The sequence below is a fragment of the Glarea lozoyensis genome (assembly GCF_000409485.1).
Source record: "Glarea lozoyensis ATCC 20868 chromosome Unknown GLAREA14, whole genome shotgun sequence".
NCBI lineage: Eukaryota > Fungi > Ascomycota > Leotiomycetes > Helotiales > Helotiaceae > Glarea > Glarea lozoyensis.
The window spans coordinates 1951704-1975910 of NW_007360988.1; the positions used below are offsets into that span (position 1 = coordinate 1951704).

Consider the following 24207-nt stretch of genomic DNA (forward strand, 5'->3'; position numbering starts at 1 on the left):
ATATGGATAAATGGGTCCTTGAAATTGTCAATAATCTCTTCCACTATGTCTAATATCTTGCGTCGCACCCTTGCAGTGGTCTAATAGCTATTCAATACGTCGAGCGGCTCACAGTTCTTGTCCAGTAGCAAAGCCGGCTAACACTTTTGTGTCTCATTATTTCCTAAGCCTTTCGAGGGCAAGGGGTAATATCATACGAGGACGCTTGCTGTACGTGTACTCCGCCTCTTTATGTTCTAAGAGGTAGATAATAGAAGTATAACTATATTTTAATCCGTAGCGCTATAGTATAGACCATTCAGATCGCGGCACCCTGATTTCGAGATCACTTCCAGGATTCGCAGGTCCTGTTAAGACTAGCAAGATTCAGGTACCCCTCATCCCCACATTCCCTCATTCCCACGAGCTATCTCCAGACATCGAGCAGTAAAGAAACCTCGAATCTTTTTAGACAAGCAGATTATTTTTCTTTCTATACACCCAATTTACAGCTAATACACTTTTATACAGCCCTAGCACACCAGCGCCGTCGCTATATTACTTACATATTAATACACCTTACCTGTCTTACAGCAAATCCATCCTACAAATCCTACAAACTAAAAACCTCCTGCTTATCCCCCTCACTCTCAGCCTCAGCATCAGCTACAACACCCTTCCTCCTCTTCACAAACGCACTACACAAGATACCAGCAGCCACACTAACATTTAAACTATCCACCGTAAACCGCTGCGCGCTGCCAGGGATATAAACATCCACATCGGCCTTCTTCCTCAAATTCATGCGCAGTCCCTCGCCCTCACCACCAAGCATAAGCACGCACGGCCCCTCGACCAATGGATCACCCAGACGGTCTGTCGACACCGATTTTCTCGAGTAATAGCCATCGCGACCACTAGCTGGGGCAACAGCAGCATAGATTTTCCAGCCCGCCTCACGCGATTCCTGGATGAAGACCTCCGGTTTCGAGACGGAGAAGAGCGTGATATTCTCCGATGCACCAGCGGAAGCTTTGAGGACGACGGGAGTAAACGAGGCGCTGTTACGGGTGGCGATAGCCACGGCGTTGATGCCGAGGAAAGATGCCGTGCGGATGATGCCGCCGAGGTTGCCGGGGTCTTGGACGCTGTCGAGGAAGAGGACGATAGGGTGGGCGGCTGGGCCGGTGAAGGGGGCTTTGATAAAGTCGTTGGTGCCGTTGACGAGGGCGTCTTCTTTGGATTGGTGGTCGACTGTTACTTTGAAACCGGCGACGCCGTCGACGTTGGTGATTTCGGCGAGACGGGTGATAGGGAGGCGGGGAAGGGGGGATGCTTCGAGGACGTAGCCGTTGTGTGGTCGGCCGCCGCTCATTTTGTCCATCATTCTTAGGTCGTCTGGACTTTTCATTCGGGAGACTTTTACTCCTGCTCTGCTTGCCAGCTTGGCAATATCAACATCTCGATCGGTGCTTGATTTTTCTCTGTTTTCCCCCGTGTATATGTAGAGCTTGTATAGCTGTCTAGTAGGAGCTTTACGAGATGTCAGAGCAGCCTCCACAACCGATGTCCCGTAAAGAAATTCCGAGGATGGAGTTGTGTATGGTATTGGTAGTGGGAATCGATCGTCCATCGTGTGTTTGGTGATACGTGGAGTGCTAACTGAAGCATCGATATCTGAAGAGCCCGGTGTCGCCAGCTCTGGAGGGATTGACATTGCGGCTGTACCCGAGAATCTCTCGCGTTTCATGGAGAACCGTCCAGCATCACCCCCAGATCCAAGATTTGAATCGTCGCGAGGACGAAATGTCCTGTCTGAAGAACTGCGATCCGAAGGTCTCTCGGCTGATCTTGGGGACCATCCACTGGTGCCAGATTTTGAATCGTCTCGTCGGCCGAAAGAAGATCGAGGTCGCTCATTGAATTTAGGCCTTTCGTTTTCCTCTCGAGGTGTTCGCCTTTGCATTGAAAATCGATTTGAGTCCTTCTCATCCGACCCAAAAGAGGTATTCCGTGATTGATATTGCGTAGAGGATGTAGACTCCCCTTTTATTTTTTGCATCTCCTTCACTTGTTGATAACCCGCAAATGCCACCTCCCTATCCGAAATACGAGCCCATTTCTTTTTCCCTCCGGACTCTGTGGAGTTCCCAGCATCTCTGCCAACGGAAGGCCGCGATGATTGAGCGTCGCCGTCGAAACCACTCTCTCGTCTTTCTCTACTGTCAAACAAAAATCTGCCTTCGCTCGATCGTCTCCCCGCTGGATTCGGCTTCTTTCGATCTATCTCTTTGTTGGATTTGATGACCTTGATACCCCGTCGAATCTTTGGATCACGTCCTTCCCGATCATAACCTTTCGGCCCCGTCTCCCTCGCAGGCCTGTCATTCCTAGGCCTCTCATTCCTTGCCGATTCGTCTCGACGTTCGGCTCTCTGCTGCAAGTCGTATTTTACCGGTAGATTTCCAGAAACATACTTGGCCCGCGGATCATTGGGATCTTTTGCGCCGCGTGAGCCAGATCTGAATGCGAGTCCTTTGGATTTGCGAATGCCTCGTTGAATGGCGGTATTTACAGAAGCACCTCTTCCGGCATGGTATTGACGCGAGGTACACAGTACTCTTCCGAGATGTAATGTACCTTTGGCGTGGAAGAGAGTGTTCATTTGGTTGTATTATGAAGATGAAGATTCCTGAGCTTGTCGCAAAAATAATTTCAGCATGTCTGAGCAGGTGCAGGGGTCTTGGATGTGATTGATGGCACGTGCTTTCGTGGTCACTTCGTGTCGTAAAAAATCCACCTCGCTTTCCAACCTCATCTGCTCCACCCAAAAGCTCTCGACTTCCTTACGCGATTATTTGTATCCAGAGCTTCTTTTAGCGGGCATAATTCAACTACTCTGACACCTCTTTTCCTTCTTTCGCCTTTCAAGATGGGGATTTTTTTTTTAAAAAAAAAGGACAGGGCGTCTCGGCTCATCGCATGGGTGCGTCAATGTTATTTATTAATCTCATCGCTCTGTAAAGTACATTCTGATAGCTTAAAAAAGACAAACTAAAGGGCTTCACGAGTCTGAATACCCCCTTCTCGCGAAGAGACATGCGCAGAACAATTGACGGTATGATATGTGTCATTTTAACCAAAAGAAGTATATTTCAAAATCGAAGTTTTCGCATACACTCCTGCTGCTCATCCGTTCGTGCAGTCTCGCTTTCTCGTCAATAGTTCATTATCAGAAGTTGCACGATGGGAGATATGACACTTTGTGCTTGTCTGTATGACTTGAATATTTTAGATGGCATCGGACCTTCAGTACTGATCATAGGAGTCAGGATTTGAGGAACGGGATAAATCAAGGGTGGGTTGAATATGAGGATTTTTAGTTTCTGTTGCATGGCTACTTATCTTACAGTTTCCTGGAATTCTTCCTTTAACAGGCAAAAACACACCGCTAGCAAGATTACCCAAAATTCAGATAGCTATCAACATGTTACACCGAAGTCACCGACCGTCAACTTGAACTCTCACTTTTGGGTCCGCCTCTTCTTTGCTTTCTGACTAGGTTCGGCTGGTGAAACAGCAGAGACCGAAGGTCGTTGTCTCTTCTTGGTGGCGGGCTCTGGAGCATGACTATCCGTTCCATTCTGTTGCTTGGTGGCCGGTAACAGCTTGACCCTAGGCCTGGATGGGAGGACAGATCTCTGAGTCTTTCGTGGAAGGAGTCGTCGTTTTGGTATTTCCGCTAGACCATCATTTGCTTTAGGTCGTTTTAACAGCAAAGAAGGGTACTGAGGCTTACTGGACGAGATAGTAGATCTAGGGGCGTCATCTGGCAGACGAGTTCTCGTTGGCTTGATGTGAACTAGGGTAGCGTTGAGATGAGTTTCGAGTTGCGCGTAAGGAGATACATATGGCGGAGCTGATTGTTTTGCGTCCTCTATGGCATCCACCTTTTTCGATCTTGTGTTTGGCTGACTCCTGAGATGATAGGCTATTGTTCTATCAACTTGTTGTTTCAAGAACGGATTACCAGGAGGATATTCACTTGAACTTTTTTGCGCAAGATCGCCTGTTATCTTCTGCCGCAAAATGTTTGTCGGTGTCAAATCGATCTTTGACGCCATTTCCATCTGACTCGCTGTTTCCACTACCGGCGTTTTGTCTTCACCCTTGACATCGGTGCAGATCGCAGTTTTCGTCGGGTCTCGAACCAAGTCCTCGTCCTCGAGTTCAGGAAGAACCTCTCGTTCGGTCTTGTATTCAACTACAGCCTCGCCGATGGTGAATGCGGCATGATTTCCGTGATCTTCCTGCCAGTCATCACCGACCACGCTAAAGCCATGGGCATGAAAGCAACCTCTCGCGTGCCGTGAATCTGGCCAACTGAAGGAAAACTCCTCGTTACTCACATCGAACTCCAGCGACGCACGTGGAGATCTGAAGAAACATTGCCATCGGAAGGTTCCATGGGCGATTTGATATATTCCTGGTTGAATGTGGTTTCTAAGCTCTCTGATAGGAGCTTTTTTTGCGAGTAAAATCAGAAATTCTTCCATTTTGGAGGTTTCGAGTGTCTTCATTTTGTTAGGATTGAACTTAATTTTTTGGATGTGGTATTGCTTGGACTGTTTTTATGCTATGATCAGAAGAGATGATGTGGTTGCAGGAATCACAATTGCAAAGGCAGTCACAAGGTAGGATTTGTTCTTAATGTTCGTTCACTGTTTTATTTTATTCTTCTGTTCTCAGGTGATCTGAGCGCGAATGGGTTTCTGCTCCGAGTGAAGTTGTTCATTCACGGTGGTACCATGGAGAGAGTAGCGCGATTGAGTCGTTGATGAAATAGCAGAACAAGCTAGACTCTAAAGACAAGCTTATTCTTCATATCCCAATCAACCTCACTCTCCGCACCCATCGAAGCCCTCACAGCACCCGACATATACCCCTTAAACTGCACCCTAGCCAATCCAATCATAACCGCCGTTCCATTTTCCACCACCATAGGCAGCACAACATTAGATTCAAGACCATTTCGAACCACCATAGTATCCTCCTTGAGAGTCACGGTAAGCGAGTTATTCTTAAACGGCGCTAGCTTGATCGTCCACGGCTCGTACGTTACATCGACTGCGATTTGCACTGATGTCACGCCCTGGATCCGGGTGATTAGAACGGAGCCGGCGCGGTCATCGAACTCGTACCTACCTGGTCGGAGACTGGGTGGTCCATTGGTTTTGGTCATGGAGAAGATCTCGAGCAAGGTTCGCAGGTCGTGCTGGGTGATTTTATTGATCATTTTGAGGGGTTGGTGGATAGTGTGGGAGTATTGGATAGTGTAGAACTATTGAATAGCGCGCTCTGAGATGCAGATCTGGTATGAAAAATTGCAAGCATATCTATGCGGATCCAAGCGTTGTTTTTGTTTCTTTGAAGATTCACAATGTCTTTGTGTTTGTCTCATCTCCGATATGATTCTTTGATCAGCGAGGACAATGGCATTGTTGACTGTCAGCTGTTGTGTGGAGCATTGTTATAACACATTCTCTTTGTTAATTCAAGCCAGAAGATGCCACAAAGTACCACTGCAGGAAAGTCTAACAACTTTGATAATATGAGACTGTTGAAGTCAGCAGAGGTAGATACAGCTAATCGATGTAATGTCACAGTGGATCCCGAACTGTAGATATTGCACTATTTAGAAGAGATGGTAGTAATCATAACATCACAGAGATCCCACTGGAGACCAACTTAATGTCACGACTTATGTTACCATCCATAGGGCCGATTTTCTGATTGGGAACTGTTTTGTCGCAACAATTACTGATGTGATTATCTTCAAAGCTATCGACTAGACAGCACTTTATTTCTACTAAACACTATCGCTCATGTCATACTTCAACGGTCTCTCCACAATTTGAGTATCTCAATTATATTTCAACGCATTCTTCCCGAAACCGCCACAATGTCACAAATCGCTTTCAAAGAAATCAACAACTTCCTCATGGCTCTCACCAAGCCTCCTTCCCCAGCCTCACGCAAGCATTGGCTTTCTCCACGCAAATATACCATCCACGATACGACTCAAGGGGAACCCCTCAGAACCGGCGAATTCGAATGGTACCCACGAAGCAAAACCGAGATCATGATCAATATCAAGGGCTTTCCTGAAGGGAACTCCATTGAGGTTCTAGGTGTACCGCTTGGTGCTGTCGGGACCGGTCAGCGTCACTATTCTGACGAAGAGCACCAAAGAAGGCTTGCTGATAGCTGGTTTGACTATTTCACCGTCATGCCTGGAGTCAATTTTACATGGGGATCTGAGATTCCATGGCGAAGACTTCAGGGTCGTGCGTCTTTGATTCTTCCAGCAGGTAGCGGGATGAAGTATTTCGTTGGATATAGCGGCGTGCCTGCTGATGGCTATTTGATTTATGTCAAGGGTTTGAGATGCTTGATGGATGAAGATTGTGTTCCTCAAGAGGGAGAGGTGATTCATCCGGAACGTTGGTATCTTGATGCTCCCGAGAGAGAAATTGTCCGTGGCACTAATTCGATTATTAAGAAGAAAGTCCGTTTCACTGGTGACTTGGAGTCAGGTGCTGATGCGACTCCAAAGCGGGACGCATGTCAATAGACGCTTTTAACCACAAGGATTTTGCAACATACGCGTAAATCTTAAGACCTGATAAGATTATTGATCACAAATGCAACTTTGCGATTGATCCATTCATCCATAATAGCTGACGTCCACAAACGATCGAGTCACAACTACTCAAAATACATGCAATTCATCAAACAACATTTTCACAACACTTGACCCTTTATCGTGATCTTTACTTTTCTTTCTTGTCTCATTAACCTTAGCACCATTGACTTAAAACTCACAACAGTATAGATCATTATCTTCTTATTCTTGTTCTCGTTGGTCGTGGAGTACTTATCGGACTCAAGTCAGCTGAAAGCCCACTCCAGTTTTCCTGGGGTCTATAAGGACTCCTCGATGTAAGGGGAGGTTCCACGTAAGATGTTCCATCTTCCGATGCAATTCTGCCCGGTCAATCATCAGAGCTAGACCCCGCATCCGAGTCATCGTAGTCACCGCGAAATAAATGGCGGAGCGGCGTAAGATTTGCTGGAAAAACAAAGTGAGGCGAGGATTATTGAACGTAAGAATGTATCACTTGTTTCACACTCAACAAAGGCATAGAAATGAATGTTATAACCAGCTCATCACAAAGTAATTGTTTCTCTTTGATGTTTCTTCCAGAATTAACCCCTTTTTTAACACATCCGTGTCTGTTTTTCTGACATTTCCAAGAACATGTTGTTGAGTCGTACTACCGCGTACTTTTATAAAACAAGCTTCTTTTCTCTCTGGGTAATACATCGTTATCAGTCTTGATAATCTCATCATGAGTTGCTCGAATATGTCCCAAATCACACTCCCTGAGTTGAACAACTTTTTAGCTCTTCTCGCATCGCCAGCATCCTCTCGGTTTTGCAGCAACGGCGGTGATTGGAATGGCTGGCTTCGAAAAGGTACGTACACCATTCTAAACACCCATCCCATTGGCACATTCAGCTGGCACCCCAAGACTCCCACTGAAGTTCGCATCAACATGAAGTTCTCTCAAAGAACCCCAGCTCTCTGGGGTGTTTCCCTAGACGTTCCTGAAGCGGCATCAACAGCAACCACATTCTGGGAACGCAAGCTCGCTCTCGAACGTAGATCCCAGAATCACTTTCATTCTGTCGCTTCCCTGAATGTTCGACATGTCTCCCATGCGCCTGCTCCGGGTGACTTTCTCTGGGGAAACTCAGTTGTGTTTCAAGCGAAACAGGGCATGGATTTTTGGTTCTACAAGGATGGAAGTGAAAAAGGATTCGTGCTCTACGTGAAGGGTTTGGATAGTTTGGAGGAGGAGGACATGGCTTGTCTTAGTCGTGGCGTTCGTGAGAATCATCGTCGGTCGGTAAGTATCTGATATACTAGGTAGGTACGTATCTTAACAATCCCATGTTGTCCTCGCACTCGACGCTCACGACTTGCCCTTCCTTCCTGATGACTAAAAGAGTCTTTGGGAGGAAAACCACTTTGATTTAGAAAGAAATTGTCAAAATTCCTAAATCTTCGGCGCGATAATCAAACATGACCATTCTGAGGTGTTTTCAGCACTCTTAGTAAGACATGTCGTATTCAATAAACACTACGTTATCTTTCATTGTATTTTGCATCATTTCCCGCTAACTGTCATGAAAAATATAAACTTTAAAGCTTGGTCATCCTGCAAATTACTTCAATCTATCCTTTCTCACCCAGTAGATATTGAAGCTTCTCCGATTTGTCTCAGATCCTGTGGTACACACGACTGATTTTCCCTTCCTCAACAGCAAATTTGATTACATTTAAACGTATGAGGATATCCTTCCCCACACATATTCTGTTCCCCTTCACAAACTCCGTACCAAAAACATGCATATGTCGCAACAAGGGCATTTTCGGCTCCTTGACTTTACGGAGGCGATTTTCCCTTACTCCAGTGATGTAGTCCATAGTCCCTTGGAATCCTTCCCATACTAATAACCCAGCGTTGTCACCATTAACCTGAACAATACTCTTCATCGTGTCCAACATCCTTGAATCCTCGAAGTTCTTAGACCGCAGCCCCGGATCCGCAGTAAATGATTTCTTTTCGAACGCTCCATCAGGATAGGGTACTTCAACTGTAATCTCGGCATGCGTATTTTGCTTGTGACTAACGGTGGTCAGACGAAAGTCGAGGCATCCTGGTTCTCGGTGTGGTTTCCAACTGAATTCAAAACGACAGTTATCATTGGGTGTCCTGATGTAGTCAGGCTTTTCTGGATTAGAGTTCCATAACGGGTTGTCTGAGCGCTCGAGATCTTCTATCAATGCTGGTACTGTGGGTGCTCTTTTGAGGAAAGTGAAAAATTCGTTCAAGTGATCGAGTGTTACCTCGGGTTTGTTGAATGGATAAGACATGTTTAATAATCCAAGTTTGTTGAAAACATGTCTCTGGAAGTGTGAGATAAAAGTGAAATATAGAAAGTTCTTTGTCGTCTCGACTGAAGATGATGCTTTCGGTCGTGACAAAGGTAGAATAAGAGTCGTGTGTGTACCTTTTTCTTTGACGCTTACGGAAGCAGTCATCGCTCTGGTAGCTTTGGTAAGAGCATTCATAAAATTTCAAAGGAAGCAAAAAAGCTGAAGCTTAACGCTTCGAAGTGTTTGATAAGACAGCACTTCGTTCGGTCCGAAAGTGTAAGTAAGTACTGCCGTGACGCACCAACCAATTACTGGTGTCGAAAAAACAACGTCCTTATCACAGTATGTTAGAAGAAATGAGTTGGCTTTATTGTTTCATGATATTTGATTGATAATGGGCTTTGCCGGACCCCGAGCGCACTTTAACCCCCTAACATCTCCATCGAAAATCAAGAAAGATCTTATCTAATTTGTTTAACTTTTCGTCAATCTTCTCATTGCGGGTCATAAATTTGTGACCGTCCCTTCACCTTGCCAAATAATTTTCTTCATGTGATCTTCCATCGACGGATTTCGACCATACGATGTGGGTGCTGAAGAAAACTTATCTTAAAGAAGTGAACCAAGTAGCCCAGCAGGCTTTAATCTCGCCGATTTGTCTTTCCACCTTCTCTGCGATCTTCTGGACATGACTGTGGATATCTTCCGGGTTGACCTTAAGCACGAAATGAATATCAAATCCCAAACGAATACTAGTCCCCTATATTCGTTCGACTTGATCCACTTGACAACTTTGCTTCAGTATTTCCTTGCTTTCCCATATATTTCGTTTTTCCACTATTTCACCCTCAGTGTATGTAGATCCTTCAACAATTAGGTCCCCAAAACATTGACCACTCTGATGCATGCTGGTCTCAAAGATATTCTGCTTCGTGGGACATTCAGGACCTTTTGGTGTGTAAGTCTGTGTCTGTACACTTCCTTTGGGATGGATGACGACTGTAAGGTCTCTTTTGCCGCTAGAACAGACAGCCAAAGAGAATTTAAGCAAACGTTCATCTTCGTAGGTGTTCCACGAAAAGTTCAAGGTGCATGTGCCTGCTTTGACTTCATAGTAACATGGATAAGCTACTGATAACGGGTTTTGCGAACTCTCGAGTCCTTTCCGCAACTCTGTTATGCTTTTAGCGTATGCTGCGAGGTAAAAGAAATGGTTGAGCTGATCAAGAGTTGCTTTCGACATCCTGTATACTTGATTATGACAGTTTTGAGGTCTCGACTGTACTGTGGTGGTTTGGATTCAAAGGTGAAAAGGGCAGTGTTACAAGTTGATGGACTACGGCATTTATATCATGAATATAATTTCCATGACGCATTAAAAGATTAACAATCATACGTACACCTTCGAAAGAGTCTCCAGCAATACATAAAGATGCAAGATTAGTCGACATTGAATGATTCACTTCCTTGTATTAATCCATCACCAGGTGCCTTCCAAATCACCGTCGCTTTCTACCAAGTCTTCGTCGTTTGATGATGTACTCTCTTGGCTACTGTTTCCTTCATTATCATTATGATCTGAATCGTCTGAATCGTCTGAGTCGTCCGAACCATGTTCAGTTGCATGCTCCTCCTTAACCACCAGAACTGAACTTTTTTCACCTTCCGGAAATGGCCCAATAACATCGATCTGAATCGTGATTCTACTCGGAAATGAAATTGAGGTAGCCTGTATATAGTCTGCACCAGAATATGACCAACATAGTCCCTTTTCACCAAGGTCATCAGAGGGATCATTCGTTTCGTCTCCAAACTTGGTCTCGTCCACTTGGGTCGTTTCAGAGCATGACCAACATAGTCCGTCCTCTTCAGGTTCATCCGACTGATCGTCTGTTTTATCACCTTTAATAGTATGACATCTGAATTCTCGAAACTCTTGGCATTGAAAAACCCCAGCGATTTGACCATCCCATGTTAAGCTATTCGAAAAGAAGTACCTTTGTATGTCTCTGGTTTCATCGGGATTTCCGCCATATTGAGACGGCGTGATCGTCTGGAATAGCTGCTCAGTACAACTTCCAAGAGACGCTGTCTTGGTGCAAAGTGCCACTTCGTAATTTTCGTCGATGCGCAAAGCGCGGATTCTAAAATCCAGGAGACCAACTTGCTTTGGATCGTGATTCAATCTCCATTTGAATCTTAGCTTAAAATAAGGAGTTTTGATGACATGTATCCTTGGAAGAGGTATTGACAGCGGATGCTTCATGTGCTCAAGTCTATCTCTGAAATCTTCTGGCGTCGAGGAGATTTGCAAGAGTTTGAAGAATAGATTTAAGTCGTCCATTGTCTTAGCCATTTTGGAGATTTTGATGGGAAGTCTGATACCGGGAATATAAAGTAGAGTCTGATAGGGCCGAATAAAAGGGTCAGACTTGAGGTTTTTGTTCTTGAGATATTAGTTCCGAATGCAACTAGTTTTGTGTTATGGGGATCTCGGATATATGAAGATGGAAGTAAGAAGAAGCTTCTTGTAGATCGATCGAAGGTAATATATTGGGCGCGGACAAAGGATTAAGAAGTCACAACCCACTCTTCACCTTTCGAGTCACCAACTGTTTATGCAAACACGAGCATAATTTTGGTGGCTTGTTGTATTTGGCACTGTAATCATAACATTGGGAAGAACAAAGACATGTCCGAAGCTCGGCATGAGGTTGTGGGACAATATTTTGATTGATCTGACTCTCCAACAGGAAGGTAATATCATAAGTATAATAATTCTGGTAGTCCTCTGTGGTTGGGATCTTGCATCCCGATAAAATACTGAAATAAAGAAGCGACTACTTTTATGATAAATCATACACCACATTCCTCTATTCTCTCTCCAAGTAGTTTCCTCTTCATCTCCTATAACCAAGACATAGCGCGCTCTATGAGTTCCAATTCACGTCTCTCCCGTTCGCTGTCGGTTTCTTCTACCTCAACTTCGATGGCATTCACCTCTAGCAGAAACCCACCTCCCACTTCAATTTCATAGCCAGTGCAATATCCAACTTGATTCACCTGTACCCGCCGTAATACAACTCCCTGGTCATCGCCGTCTTCCTTCAAACCGATAATTTCGTCATCGATATTTGAAAAACCTTCGAAAAACAATCCCCCAACGAACTTTTTACCCCACCGGAGACTGGAGTCGAACTTGTCCCCATCCCTTTGATTCTGTAAATTTGATGATTCTGCTTTCGGATTTTTAGCCCTGAAATTGTGCTCAAAAACGCCTTTGGGGTAAGGTGAGGTGAAAGTCATTGCGATGTGCTTTCCGGGAGCAATGCGATGAGAGGTTAGATTGAAACTTGAGAGCTTTTCCATGTTTGTGCACATCCCAACAAAAGCTCAAAGCAACGTCTTCTTTTACTTCTATTACATCAATTCCGTGCCCACGATTGGAAAATGGGCTTTGTCGCACAATTATCTTATGCTTCGAGCCCATTTTATGAGTCGAAAGAACTCATTCAGCTGGTCAAGATTTGCTGGCATCGTGAAAGATGATAGTGGACTATCTTATTGTGTCGAATAGGCTTAGTGATATTTGATATAGAAGTGAAAGGGAAATACCAAATAGATGCGGGCGACGGTGTTTTTTGGCTGGCTCCACAACAAAGAAATGGGTTTCCATCCCCGCTTGCGTTGGTGCTAGGCGCATCACCCCGTACAGAGAACTTCTCTTTCACACAAGTTCATGCTCGGAAGTTACCGTTCCTTCATTCACTTTTGTTTGATTCCGAGTCCTTTGCTACAGTCGCTTGCAAAACCGGCTTCCCCTCCACCACAGTAGCACAAACAACTCTCGCTTATGACCAGGGTGGTCCATACACCTGTCTAGCCTAATGCGGACTAGTGTAAAAGGCCCCAGATCTCAGGACACATCTTTGTCATTGTTTTTACTGTACTCTATCGAAATCAGACTTGATTGCTATTGAAATATGGCGCCTAATCTTGCTTCCTCAACACACGAACTGATTCAAGATATGATACTTGATAAGCGGCTAAAGACTAATCAAATAGCAGAGGTTGCCGAGTGCAGTGAACGGTCGGTCAAAGGTATTCGTTCGAATATTCGTTATTATGGAGCCACAAGAGCCCCTCCGAATGGCGGTAGGAGGCCTCGGTCAATGACACCTCTAATGATAGATACTTTATGTGAACACCTTCTAGAGAAGCCTGGGCTATACCTGGAGGAAATGGTAATATTCCTGTAGGACGAATTTGATGTTCTTATGTCGACATCTAGCATTAGCAGGGCCTTGAAGGCAAGAAATTGGTCAAAGAAGGCTGCTCGTCGAGTGGCGAGAGAGCAAAGTCCAGATCTTCGAGATTTCTATCTACGGAACTTATCCGCTTTTAGGTCGTATCACCTCGTCTATATTAATGAGTCTAGGTGCGATAAGTTGATCGGATTCAGGCGGACGGGCTGGTCCCCTCTCGGTGTAGCGCCTATCCACGTCTCTAAGTTCCACCGGGGCCAACGATACCAGATTCTACCTGCCTACTCGCAGGACGGGATCCTTCTCGCACGTGTTTTCAAGGGCTCTACAGATAGCGAAGTTTTTGAGAATTTCCTCGAGCAGCTCCTTCCCTATTGTGGCAAGTGGCCTGAACCGAAATCCGTGCTTGTTATGGATAATACTTCTTTCCACCGCACGGAGCGAGTTGAGCAGATGTGTAATAAAGCAGGGGTTAAGCTTGTCTACCTGCCACCGTATTCCCCCGACCTGAATCCTATTAAGGAGTTCTTTGCTAAACTAAAGGCTTTTATCAAGAAAAACTGGCAGACTTTTAGAGATTCTCTAGAACAAGACTTTGCTGAGTTTCTTGAATAGTGTATTGATGTGGTTAGGGCCAAGAAGAATAACGCCAAAGGTCATTTTAGGCATACTGGGATCACTGTTGAAGAACTATATTGAAACTTGGTAGACAATTGAGAGAATTATATTCCGAACTAACTTGAAAATAGCCTGTCTTAGTAAGTACAAAATTTTTAACATTCTAGATTGATGCGCGTCACAGATATTATCCGTTATGCATCCCGTTCATTTGCCTTCGCTGTGTTACCTAGTATAGAATATCTTTTACAAAACGACGAGCAACCCCTGGCCTCACACTTACACCTGTGTCCTTGTCCTCGTTCGTGAAGAAGTTAGGATTTTAGTCCTCATGAATCTGTTCGAGATCTAAACCATGCTCTATTGCCTTCTCGTAGGCGTTCATGAACTCTATCTTCAGTATAGGGTCACTAACTTGTGATTACTGCCAGTAAGTATATTCCTTCAAAACAACATCTCGAAGCCCATAGATCAAAAGAGGTTTAGTTACAGCCACAATAGAATAAGAAGGGATAGATTGTGAGTTGGTTATAGCTAAGGTCGGCATCAATAGTTAGGAAGAAGGTCTAGGTAGCACATTAGTAATGTTAATTAGAGGGATGTTCGAAGATGGCACGTGAGTAGCCCTCTGATACCTTTTAAGTCGCTGCTGCTCTTCTGCATAAATCTGCTGACGGATTTCCTCAGGGACATCATCGTGTGTCCGCAAATGGCCGCCGTGCTCTATATGACGTATAAGAGCTTTGAGTTAATAGGTTTTTGATTTATAGTGCTTCCTTCTAACTAGATCCCTCTAGCAATGTGGCCCAAGATGGCAAGGGGGACCGGGGCAACGTATAAGGTTATACACGTCTCGCCAGACTAATAGTTCCCCCACGGATTCTTCTTTAGCATTAATTTAAGTATAGATTTCTCTGTACATCTACTGCGTAGTAGAATACCTACTTCGTTTGTCACCCCTTCTTACTGATAAGGCCTGTAACTGGCCTGTTTCTAAATAGTTAAAGCAGATATCTAACCTTAGCTTCTTACTAGCGCGAAAGAGCACTCTCCAAGCCACAAGCTGCTTCTCTATCACTGGCCAGTAAATGTCGGTTTCGTCAAATCGCTTTGTAAGATCTCTTTCTGATCGTTCTGTTACTAAGACTACCACGTTTGTATCATCTGGCCTGACACGTTTGTTTAATAACAACTTCTTGTAAAGTAATTTCTCTAACTTAGGTTGTAGGAATAGGGGCCAGTAAAAGACCGGCGCCAAAACGAGATTCTGCTCTATATCCTTGGAAATTAGCTTATTATTAAATGTAACCTTTTATTCAATCGAGTAGTGGATGTAGCTAGGAATGGGTTCGTCATATGCCTCTTCTTCATCCTACTTATCTACGTAAAGCAATTGGAGTCTATCTGGCTAAGAGGTCTCTTCCCGCTGACTGTGAGTTTTACTACGATTACTTTTATCTATAGTGTTTCGGTCCCTAGCAGATGCAGATAGTGTCTCCTCCTCTGTGTCTGTTAATTGACGGTCCGACATATGTGCCGGTATGAGGGGCACTGATGGCTTAAACGGCGACAAATTACGCAAATGATCGTATACATTATTGCTTACTTGCGAAGACGCCTACGATTGAGACTGTTCACGATGCTGCTGAATTCCTATTAGAGCTATTCTGGCCCGATATCGAGTTGGTTAATTACGGTGGACGGGCATCTTGATGTCTTAATGATTGCTGTGTCTATTAAATACACAGGTACAATTACATAGAAGTAGTCCACGACGAGGTGTGTTGGGTACGATGTGGTCCGTGCACAAATTAATCCGGGGGAAATGTATGTTTGCTCATACATTACTTAGTAAGCAAGTCGTGGTGAGCCGCGGCTACGCATTATTAAAAGAACCAAAAATCGTCGAGTCAACTAAACCACCACGCACTTTTGCTAAGCATTCTTGCACTCTACTACAGTACAAGTATAGCGCCTACTCTCATATCTAAAGAACAACAATAGAAGTAGTCCTTGACTTACTGGCGCCGAATGTACTCGATATGCTGCGTATTCTTAAAATCCCTAAGGTGGAGGGTAAAGTAATGCGCGAACTAATAATCCGACTTGGTCAAACGAGTAAGTAAGATCGTACTTGACTTCTTCGATATCTACTAATGCTCTATTCGTTCAACGACACTCTATCGAGCGGACTCGATTAGTAGGTCTGTCCTCGTCTCTAGGTGAATTCGCGCTTTTATTAACTCCTCTCCCTAGCCCTCTATATACAGAGACCGAGCTTCACGAATCCCGCCGTACATCTAAACGCCTCGCAGATCGGTCACCGAAACGATCCTATACTGCCATACAAGGGAAAAGTACTAGGCTATACAGATCTAAGAAATTTAAAGTACTAGGTCAAGAGCATCTAGGGAATGAATTTACAAGCAGATCTGGCTTCCGTAGGAGCACCGGGGGAATTTCGATCACTAGCGAGCCTTCGACAGACTATTCGGGTACTAGTGCTTCTTCTTAAGATAATCCCCAAGAGCCGGAGTAGTCAAAGACTTCCACGATTGCGTATCATCCTAATACTGACAAATCCCTCTGGCAAGTGGTTCTACAGGGAAAGGAGGACAAAGAACTAATTAGCGACGATAATATACCTGCTATAACTCATGATGATAGAATGGCTATATTGGATAGGTATTTCCCTAGATCTCCCGTGGTACAGAGCTGGACAAGCCATGCTCTAGTACTGGACACTTTACGACCTTCAGATAAACAACTTTCTACACACAATACCCCTCCAGCTTGCCCTAATACGCCTAAATCATTATTAATCGTCCAGCTATCAGATAGAGTCCTGACCATAGTAGTTCCGGACTCCTACTAGACTAAACCCCTCGTAAACACAAATCTACTAACCGCAACTATGAATTATTGTCTAGTAAAGCGGACAGCCCTTGACGAGTCGGGCTATAAATTAGACGATATCATAGAAGCAATCGCGAACTCTACTGACACTACTTAAATACCCAATTTCATCGTGCCAGGTGTGGCGGAATACCTGATTAAGGATGAATCCATAGACTACTCGAAGATTGTGATAAGTATTGTAACAAATTGTTTTAAGTCTAATCGCAATCTGTCAAAGCCAGTACTCTTTACTAAGAAGGAAAGACTTCAAGAGTATAAAAGGACTACGTTAGAGCGTATTGCCGAAGATCGACAGCAAATGAATATAACACTCCCCGCTCGCCTTACGTCGGAAATTAACTACTAGTAATATATAAATCGCTTAAGGAAAGAAACACAGTAAGCAATTGTGCGCCTAGACCTAAAGGAGCTCGTCGACAAGGAATTACAAGAAATATTATCTAAACCTAGTAAACTAACGGGCGAATTTAGAGACGAGAGTGACTTTGAACAGGTTATTAAGCAGCTTAAGAAAGACGGGGCTAATAGTACCCTTACTCAACAACGGAGCTTATAGAAAGAAACGTTTTACTGGCCTATGATCCAGCAGCGCGCAAAAATAGTTGGCTAATTACCTAACCCTTCAGGACCCAAAACAGATATTACTCCACAAGAAAGGACTATAGCTAAGAGGCTTATCCTTACACTTGGGTATGGCACAAGTAGAGACAATGTTTTTAAGTAGACATCCTATTAGAGGCTCCTATTCGACCTTCGAAATAACGGATTAACCAACTTACTTCTCTATCGGACTAGTGAATTTAAGGCTTACTTCTTTCGCAACGCAAAAAAGCTTAACACCTTACTTTTATGGAATTAGGTCCTTGACATCCCTCTCCAGCACCTTCGTCGAAGAGTGATAGCCCAGGAAGGAGGTGATTTCTCTGGTAAGTGTGATATTAAGGACAAAGGGATCTTCGACAGACTTCGTACCGTGCGACCTGGCGCTTAGTGTGATGACATTAGGATCTCAGACGAGTCTGATCCAGAACACAGGAGTCTCTCGATCATTCATAGTTCAATGGCTACCTCTGGACGGCCAAATGAGTATGTCCTTTATCATGGCATTAAGGGCAAAAGTGACTGTAACAAGTCCGTTTTCGTGAGCTTGGTTCCTTACGACGGCGAATCTGGAAAAATGACGATCGGGAATAAACCTGCGTCGAGTAAACTCCTTTCTGTCTGCTCCATCGCCGTAGTGGCATCAGGGGATCTTCTTGGTTTCTTTCCTGGAAAACTTCGAGACGCAGGTGGGAGGCCGTCAAATGCTATTAGGAGCCCTTTCCCAGGGCTTTGGCTAGACTATTCCGAGACTCCGGGAAAGCTTACCCAAATGAGAGTAGCAAAGCCTGGTGAGATGACAAACGTCTGCCTTGCTTGGGAGGGGGTAAATGAGGTCAAAGGAGAGAAATCATTCTGTCAATATTGGCGAGTTTTAGTTATTGCCACAAGGGAATTGCGGCCATTTGACCAGCTGATCCGTCCTCCCTAAGTCGAAACTTCATGAAAGGGAAGTCTTTGCCTGAATTGGGGTTTTGTAGGTAAGGGGTTACCGGTTTAATATACTTCGTACTTCGTACAGCTCCCAAATAACCTGCCAAATCGAGTGGATCTCACGCCACCCTTGGCAATGCTGCTTTAAATGAAAATAAATTAATTGCTTAGTATTTTGTATAGCTACCATTTGCTAAAACTACATCTGTACATCAATCACCCATTCCTCGAATTAACTCCTTAATTTTAGCCTGTGAAATCGATTCCCAAGCCTCCTGGACGGCTCTTCTTAGCCTAGGATTAGAAGAATGGACTTCAGGGCAGTCTCTCTGAACATAATCCTTCATTTCATCCCAAATCGTCTCAATTAGGTTCAAATCTGGTGAATTAGCTGGCCAAAAAATAGGGGTAATACCGATTGCCTCGAGAACCTCTTTTGTAAAGGCCGCAGAATGCCCTTTGGCATTATCTTGTTGAAAAGAGAGGTCTGGGTATTGAGAAAGTATATCCTTAACAATAGGTATTATTATACCACTATAAGAGCCGGCGCTTATCGTCTCCCAATCCTTCTCCCAGAAGAGCCCTCTATGCTTCCTATATCTACTACTTATACTCCTCCAAAACATCCACCCTATCTTTCTCTGGTACCGAGATTCGATACAACCGTCGTAGAATAGCTCGACCTCCCCTATCCGCCTAGTTACCCACAGTTGCTTATGCTTTCCCGGATTTACCCAAGTCTCATCTTTTCATAGTACCGAAGCCCACTGCTCGTCAGTCTAGAATAGGTGTTCCCAGGTCCAGGCAAGCCGAGCGGCCTTATGGGCGGCTGTAAGTGGTGGTTTTCTTCGAGCAATTCGTCGTCCAAATCCCTCCTTTTTAAAGGCAGCTCGAATAGCCTTTTTACCACAAGCCCATCCTAAATTAGGAGGTATATCTTCCCACCGGGTTCGACGTTTCTTCTCGGACGAATAAACCCATTCAATAAGGCGCTTTCGTTGTGGTGTATTAAGGAATACCTTTTGGCCTCATAGTTGCTTTTGAGGGGTTAATTGGTGGGATAAAGCGTACTGGACCTGGGCCCGAGTAAGACTAGTTTGTAGGACTATCTGATCTTGGGTAAAACCAGCCTCGTAATAAAGGGTTTGTACCCTTAATCGATCATCGCGAGAGCATTGCTTTGTTGGTGTTTTTGGTGTCGGTACAGAGTATAGAGAATTCATAGCTTAACCGTAAGTAAAGAATAGAAAAGCGGCGGTCTAAGCCTTATAAGCTGATTGGCTATAGTATGGAACCTTCTGGAGCGACGGTGGCGACGGGTGTAGGTTATTTCGGCCCTAGACTAAGTATATAGCCAAATACTCCTACAATTCCAGTCTGTGCGTTATGCTACAGTCTTACTTCTAGGGGTAATAAAATACTACAAATCTGAGAGTTAATTCGCTATAAACCCCGGTTATTCTAGAAATATCCAGAAGCCGCACCGACGACTAATATGGAAGTTTTTAGCTATATACAAAGTATAGTATACTACTAAAGAATTAAAGCGAGCCTTCTAGAATATTCCTAAGAAGGTAATCAAATACGCTTAGAAATTATTTATATTTATTAAAATAAGTATATAAACACCGTCTCCCCCAAGCCCCTCTTTATTAAAGTTATAAAAATATATATAAGAGAAAGATTACAAGGTTAAAGAGTCTCTTTAGCTAAATGAGCTCGGCTTTGTCGGACTTGCCTCGATTCTCTAAGAGAGCTGCGAGGTTGTTTATACTCGAAAGCGTATTAGGGTGCTCAAGGCCAAGGACCTGCTCACAAAGCTGCAGCGTCTGCCGGTACATGGGCTCGGCCTCGTCGTACTTGCCTCGATTCTGTAAGAGAAGTGCGAGGTTGTTCATGCTCGAAAGAGTATAAGGGTGCTCAAGGCCAAGCATCTTTGTTCTCCCTTTTAAGACGCGTTCCCACATCTCTTCAGACGCACCATATCGACCATGACTCTTAAAGAAATCCCCAAAACTAGACGCAGCTTGTAGTAGTCTAGCATTTTCTAGGCTACCATTTAAAATCCTGTACTTGCTTTCGTTCTGAAGCACTGCCTCTAGATGAGCCAATAAGACCTGCTTTCTGTCGAAAGACATATCATCCATGCTGTGAGCGTCTATAAAGGCTGATAATAGAAGAATCGCTTCTAAGCCGTATGTCTGACGATTATCTATAGTGATTCTCATCTCTACCCAGTCTTGAATAAGTGGATGTAGTGAAAATATCGTCTTATTTCTTCCGATATGCACGTTCTGAAGCAGTGATAAATTCCGTAGTTCCTTTAATATATCTTGAGCCGCATACATGTCCCACGTGCCGTCCTTCATGCAAGACGTCAGCCAGTCACTGTTCTCAGATCCATAATATCCGAACAGATCATCGGAAACTTCTTTGCTATCGAGAAATGCTGCAAGAGTAAGAACATGAATCTTGTCTTTCCGTGTTGTTGGATCTCCACTTATCAAATCGAGAGATAGTTCCCAGGTTGTAAACACGGTCAGCTTGGTTTCTACCTCTGCATCTGTCTTCAGTCTTCGTCGATAGTCCCATAGTTCAGGCACTTCATTGAGGACCTTCTCTTTGCGATCGAGGAAATGCGTCATATAGAGATCCAGGCTAAGATCCCGTGCTAGAATATAAGCACCAGCCTGATCAATGGCTAGCGCATGATAGCCAAGTCTCTTGACAATGTTTGCCCCTTCTTGCAGATTTATATCTGTCCTACTTGCCTCGCTTCTCTTGAGCAAGAGCTGTAGTGCTTCCTCGTCTGACATATTCGTTACCTCAATGTGGAAGCCTAAACTTCTCACCGTGGCATGCCGGCTGGTAAAAAGAATACAACTGTAGCCGCCTCGTGGGAAATACTCTTTTATGTTGTCAAACAAGCTTGGATTATCAAAGTTGTCAAATACAAGCAGCCATCGGAACTTCCACGCTCCTGTCTTATCAAGAACAAATCTAGTGTTCCCTTGATTATCCGCGGTTTCGAAATTCGGCTTCGAAAACTTATATGCAATGTCGGTAAACGACTGCGCTATGCTTGTAGGGGAGCTTGCATCAAGCCAGAGTATTGCAGAAAACCATTTGTCGTTCTGTCTTTGCCGACAATACTCAAGTGCAAGCTGGGACTTACCGCAGCCGCCCATGCCAAGTAAAGAGACTACTGTTGGCGCCGTCTTATCTGGTGGGTCCTGAAGGCATTGATGGATAGCTATAAGGGGATCCTTTCGAGTGACATAATGCAAAACTTGGTATGATGGATATATAAAGTGATGACGAGGATGATTAAGAGCCGCAACTGCTCCATCTATTCAATGCTTAGCATATACAATATAAATAGTTATTCATTAGATACCTAACTGGCCTAAAGGAAATGCTTGTGAAGTCTTCCCTAATAGTGTATTCACGATTAAATCTATCCCTTGGCTAATGGCCTCATTACTCAAATATGCCATAGTGTGTTGTTTAACATCTCCAAGCTTGTCCCACTCCTCAAGAGATATCTCTTCAAGTCCTCTCTCAACGTTCAGCCGGTGGTAGAGGTCGGAGCAGTTCTTAAATCGGTCTTTCATCGTTGACGCTTCAATCTCGGTGTCTGTAGCCATATCTGCCAGGACCTTAATAAGTTCCAATGGCAATACTCTTTGAAATAGGCTTGGGACTTTAAAACCTGTAACCTTAGGCTTTCCTGTCCCAATGCTGACAATACAACTGACTGTTCTCTCAGCACCAAATTCCTTCTGCGCTTCCTCAACTAGATACCGTGTCGGGTTATTACATCCCATACCTGCATCGATGAACTCCTCTTGTAAACCCGGATCTCCAATCAACATCCGCTTGAAAAATCGTGGAGCAGCCGAGGTCGCACGAGCAGCTTCCCAAATGTTACAGTTATAACCTGGACTTTTGTCTGCTGACCAAGTCCGAAACAGTCTTGGTTGTTTATTGATATGTTTTGCTGGGACAGCGCAAACGAAGCTAAGAGGTCAGTATCTCAAACAAGTACCTAAATCACTATTTGAAACTCACGTCTTGCATGCTAAGGCATCATTCTCAAACATTTTCTCATCGGCATAGCCTTTGCCTAGTTTCCACTCAACAGTTTCTTTTATTGCCCCCTCCAAGTTTGAGGCTTTGAATATTCCATCCTTTCCTTGCCCTTTCTTTTCCGAGAAGACTTGTTTTGCAAGGAGTCGGTATTTGTCGATGGCTTCAGGAACAGACAATCGGAGGCGGCCGAGAAGTAGAGCAATAAGCCTCAGCGATGTCAGAAGACCTCGCAACACCATCTGAACAATTGATACTCACCCACCAGTACTTGTACCACAAATCATGTCAAAGTAGTCTGCCGGAAGTGGTTTGGATACGTTTCCTAACCGACCTACACGATGCATGATCTCCTCTAGTATAACTAGCTCCGAGATTCCTCTGATGCCGCCGCCATCTTCACAGTCAGCAAGCTCGTTTATGCACCAAGATCGTGTCTACCTACCCAAAGAGAGAAGACGTAGTGGGTGGTTCGACAGTTCTCGCATAGCGGGTGCCATATTCATAGCAGGGAAAAAGTAATGTGGATTTCCTTTGAAAATACATTGCAGGTATAGGAATGTTATATACACAAATTGAGGGGTTGATATTCAGCCGCACCTGAAAACATGCTAACCTCACTGAGCCTAGCGCCTACTGAGAGCGTTTAATCCACGAATCAGCTATCGTGGACCTTACGCACTTCTCCGGTTGGTTTCAAGCGTTTTAAATCGTCTGTAGCTCAACATGCCTCAGGCCGTACCGATAAGTAGAGATATATAAAGCTACTTTAGCTTTGAGAGATCCACTTCCCCGGCTAGGGACTGCTGATCTGGACAGTTGTGACCCCTAATTGAAGCTTGACCATATACAGCTAGCTCTTCAAGGAACCCTTGTAAGTTAAGCGAGGATGAGTAATTCTCATTGCGTACGGAGGGGAAGCCGGTTTTGCAAGCGACTGTACGTCTCCCGCACCCATCACCACTTAGCTGACCTGAATATCTGCAATGTCAATCAAAATAACAGTTTTACTTGGGGGTAAAATGCGCTGCCATGAGACGTCCAAATCGTTGGGATTATTGTATCAACAATCAGCTGTCGTGGGAAAGAAACAACCAGACCGATGCTAGATGCGACTGGCTCCAAACGTGTCAAAATAAAACACGTGAGCCATTAATCACAAATATTATGCACTTATGACCGTAATTTTAACTACTCTTTATTTGGTTGCTCCACAAATACACCTGTTTTTGACGCTCATAAAAGTCTCACTATCAACTCGACACCAAAACAATGACATCCTTGGACAATATCTGAACACTCCCAAAACTCTCACGCTCGCTCTCATGCTCTTCTATTTTTTTCATTTTCTAGTCTAGCTCCTCTTCTAGTTCCTCTGTCACATTCTTTTCCACGTCCTCTAATTCAACACTGAGAACAATGCCTGTCCCCAAGCTGATGTCTTGGCCCCTAGTCTCTGCGGCTTCATAATCACAATACATAAACTGATCCGCTTCATTGTCGTCGTCTTTGCCATTTTTGAGCGTAACTTATCGGAAGCAAGTAACCCCTTCGCCAATTATTATTCCGGCACCACTGCGTAGTTCGGTACCCGGAGCTTGCCCTTTGAGAAAGGTTTGTACAGAGTTCGGTATTTTGGCACGACGGTAGACTTCAGGGTCCGTGCCATAAGGCTCTTGGATGTAGGAAACTTCATGTCCTTGAGGATATGATATGGATTATACCGTACAATAACGTCAAGCATTACCATGGGGTTGGCAGTGAAGGACTGGGGCTTCAAGACAAAACTCATGGTGG

At 44.4% G+C, this 24207-nt stretch overlaps 12 protein-coding genes across 12 annotated transcripts; 4 read left to right on the forward strand and 8 right to left on the reverse strand.

Annotated features, from left to right (window-relative positions):
• Nucleotides 1–592: 592 nt before the first annotated feature.
• GLAREA_07236 (alpha/beta knot) lies at nucleotides 593–2644 on the reverse strand (the record flags this gene model as incomplete). The annotated part of the gene is made up of 1 exon (XM_008081184.1): nucleotides 593–2644. The coding sequence occupies one exon, from the start codon at nucleotides 2642–2644 to the stop codon at nucleotides 593–595; it is 2052 nt and encodes a 683-aa protein (XP_008079375.1).
• An 859-nt stretch (nucleotides 2645–3503) lies between these two features.
• GLAREA_07237 (uncharacterized protein) lies at nucleotides 3504–4559 on the reverse strand (the record flags this gene model as incomplete). Its single annotated transcript, XM_008081185.1, has 1 exon — nucleotides 3504–4559. One exon carries the CDS (start codon nucleotides 4557–4559, stop codon nucleotides 3504–3506), a length of 1056 nt encoding a protein of 351 aa, XP_008079376.1.
• A 275-nt stretch (nucleotides 4560–4834) lies between these two features.
• Nucleotides 4835–5275, reverse strand: GLAREA_07238 (uncharacterized protein; the record flags this gene model as incomplete). Its single annotated transcript, XM_008081186.1, has 1 exon — nucleotides 4835–5275. One exon carries the CDS (start codon nucleotides 5273–5275, stop codon nucleotides 4835–4837), a length of 441 nt encoding a protein of 146 aa, XP_008079377.1.
• Nucleotides 5276–5941: 666 nt separating this feature from the next.
• GLAREA_07239 (uncharacterized protein) lies at nucleotides 5942–6613 on the forward strand (the record flags this gene model as incomplete). Its single annotated transcript, XM_008081187.1, has 1 exon — nucleotides 5942–6613. The coding sequence occupies one exon, from the start codon at nucleotides 5942–5944 to the stop codon at nucleotides 6611–6613; it is 672 nt and encodes a 223-aa protein (XP_008079378.1).
• A 793-nt stretch (nucleotides 6614–7406) lies between these two features.
• GLAREA_07240 (uncharacterized protein) lies at nucleotides 7407–7964 on the forward strand (the record flags this gene model as incomplete). The annotated part of the gene is made up of 1 exon (XM_008081188.1): nucleotides 7407–7964. One exon carries the CDS (start codon nucleotides 7407–7409, stop codon nucleotides 7962–7964), a length of 558 nt encoding a protein of 185 aa, XP_008079379.1.
• A 362-nt stretch (nucleotides 7965–8326) lies between these two features.
• On the reverse strand, nucleotides 8327–8983 carry GLAREA_07241 (uncharacterized protein; the record flags this gene model as incomplete). The annotated part of the gene is made up of 1 exon (XM_008081189.1): nucleotides 8327–8983. One exon carries the CDS (start codon nucleotides 8981–8983, stop codon nucleotides 8327–8329), a length of 657 nt encoding a protein of 218 aa, XP_008079380.1.
• A 763-nt stretch (nucleotides 8984–9746) lies between these two features.
• GLAREA_07242 (uncharacterized protein) lies at nucleotides 9747–10229 on the reverse strand (the record flags this gene model as incomplete). Its single annotated transcript, XM_008081190.1, has 1 exon — nucleotides 9747–10229. One exon carries the CDS (start codon nucleotides 10227–10229, stop codon nucleotides 9747–9749), a length of 483 nt encoding a protein of 160 aa, XP_008079381.1.
• A 237-nt stretch (nucleotides 10230–10466) lies between these two features.
• Nucleotides 10467–11342, reverse strand: GLAREA_07243 (uncharacterized protein; the record flags this gene model as incomplete). Its single annotated transcript, XM_008081191.1, has 1 exon — nucleotides 10467–11342. The coding sequence occupies one exon, from the start codon at nucleotides 11340–11342 to the stop codon at nucleotides 10467–10469; it is 876 nt and encodes a 291-aa protein (XP_008079382.1).
• A 551-nt stretch (nucleotides 11343–11893) lies between these two features.
• On the reverse strand, nucleotides 11894–12355 carry GLAREA_07244 (uncharacterized protein; the record flags this gene model as incomplete). The annotated part of the gene is made up of 1 exon (XM_008081192.1): nucleotides 11894–12355. One exon carries the CDS (start codon nucleotides 12353–12355, stop codon nucleotides 11894–11896), a length of 462 nt encoding a protein of 153 aa, XP_008079383.1.
• Nucleotides 12356–13263: 908 nt separating this feature from the next.
• Nucleotides 13264–13866, forward strand: GLAREA_07245 (uncharacterized protein; the record flags this gene model as incomplete). Its single annotated transcript, XM_008081193.1, has 1 exon — nucleotides 13264–13866. The coding sequence occupies one exon, from the start codon at nucleotides 13264–13266 to the stop codon at nucleotides 13864–13866; it is 603 nt and encodes a 200-aa protein (XP_008079384.1).
• A 3982-nt stretch (nucleotides 13867–17848) lies between these two features.
• Nucleotides 17849–18319, forward strand: GLAREA_07246 (uncharacterized protein; the record flags this gene model as incomplete). The annotated part of the gene is made up of 1 exon (XM_008081194.1): nucleotides 17849–18319. One exon carries the CDS (start codon nucleotides 17849–17851, stop codon nucleotides 18317–18319), a length of 471 nt encoding a protein of 156 aa, XP_008079385.1.
• A 1711-nt stretch (nucleotides 18320–20030) lies between these two features.
• On the reverse strand, nucleotides 20031–22910 carry GLAREA_07247 (FabD/lysophospholipase-like protein; the record flags this gene model as incomplete). Its single annotated transcript, XM_008081195.1, has 5 exons — nucleotides 20031–21670; nucleotides 21719–22341; nucleotides 22393–22620; nucleotides 22672–22807; nucleotides 22856–22910. 5 exons carry the CDS (start codon nucleotides 22908–22910, stop codon nucleotides 20031–20033), a joined length of 2682 nt encoding a protein of 893 aa, XP_008079386.1.
• Nucleotides 22911–24207: the final 1297 nt, after the last annotated feature.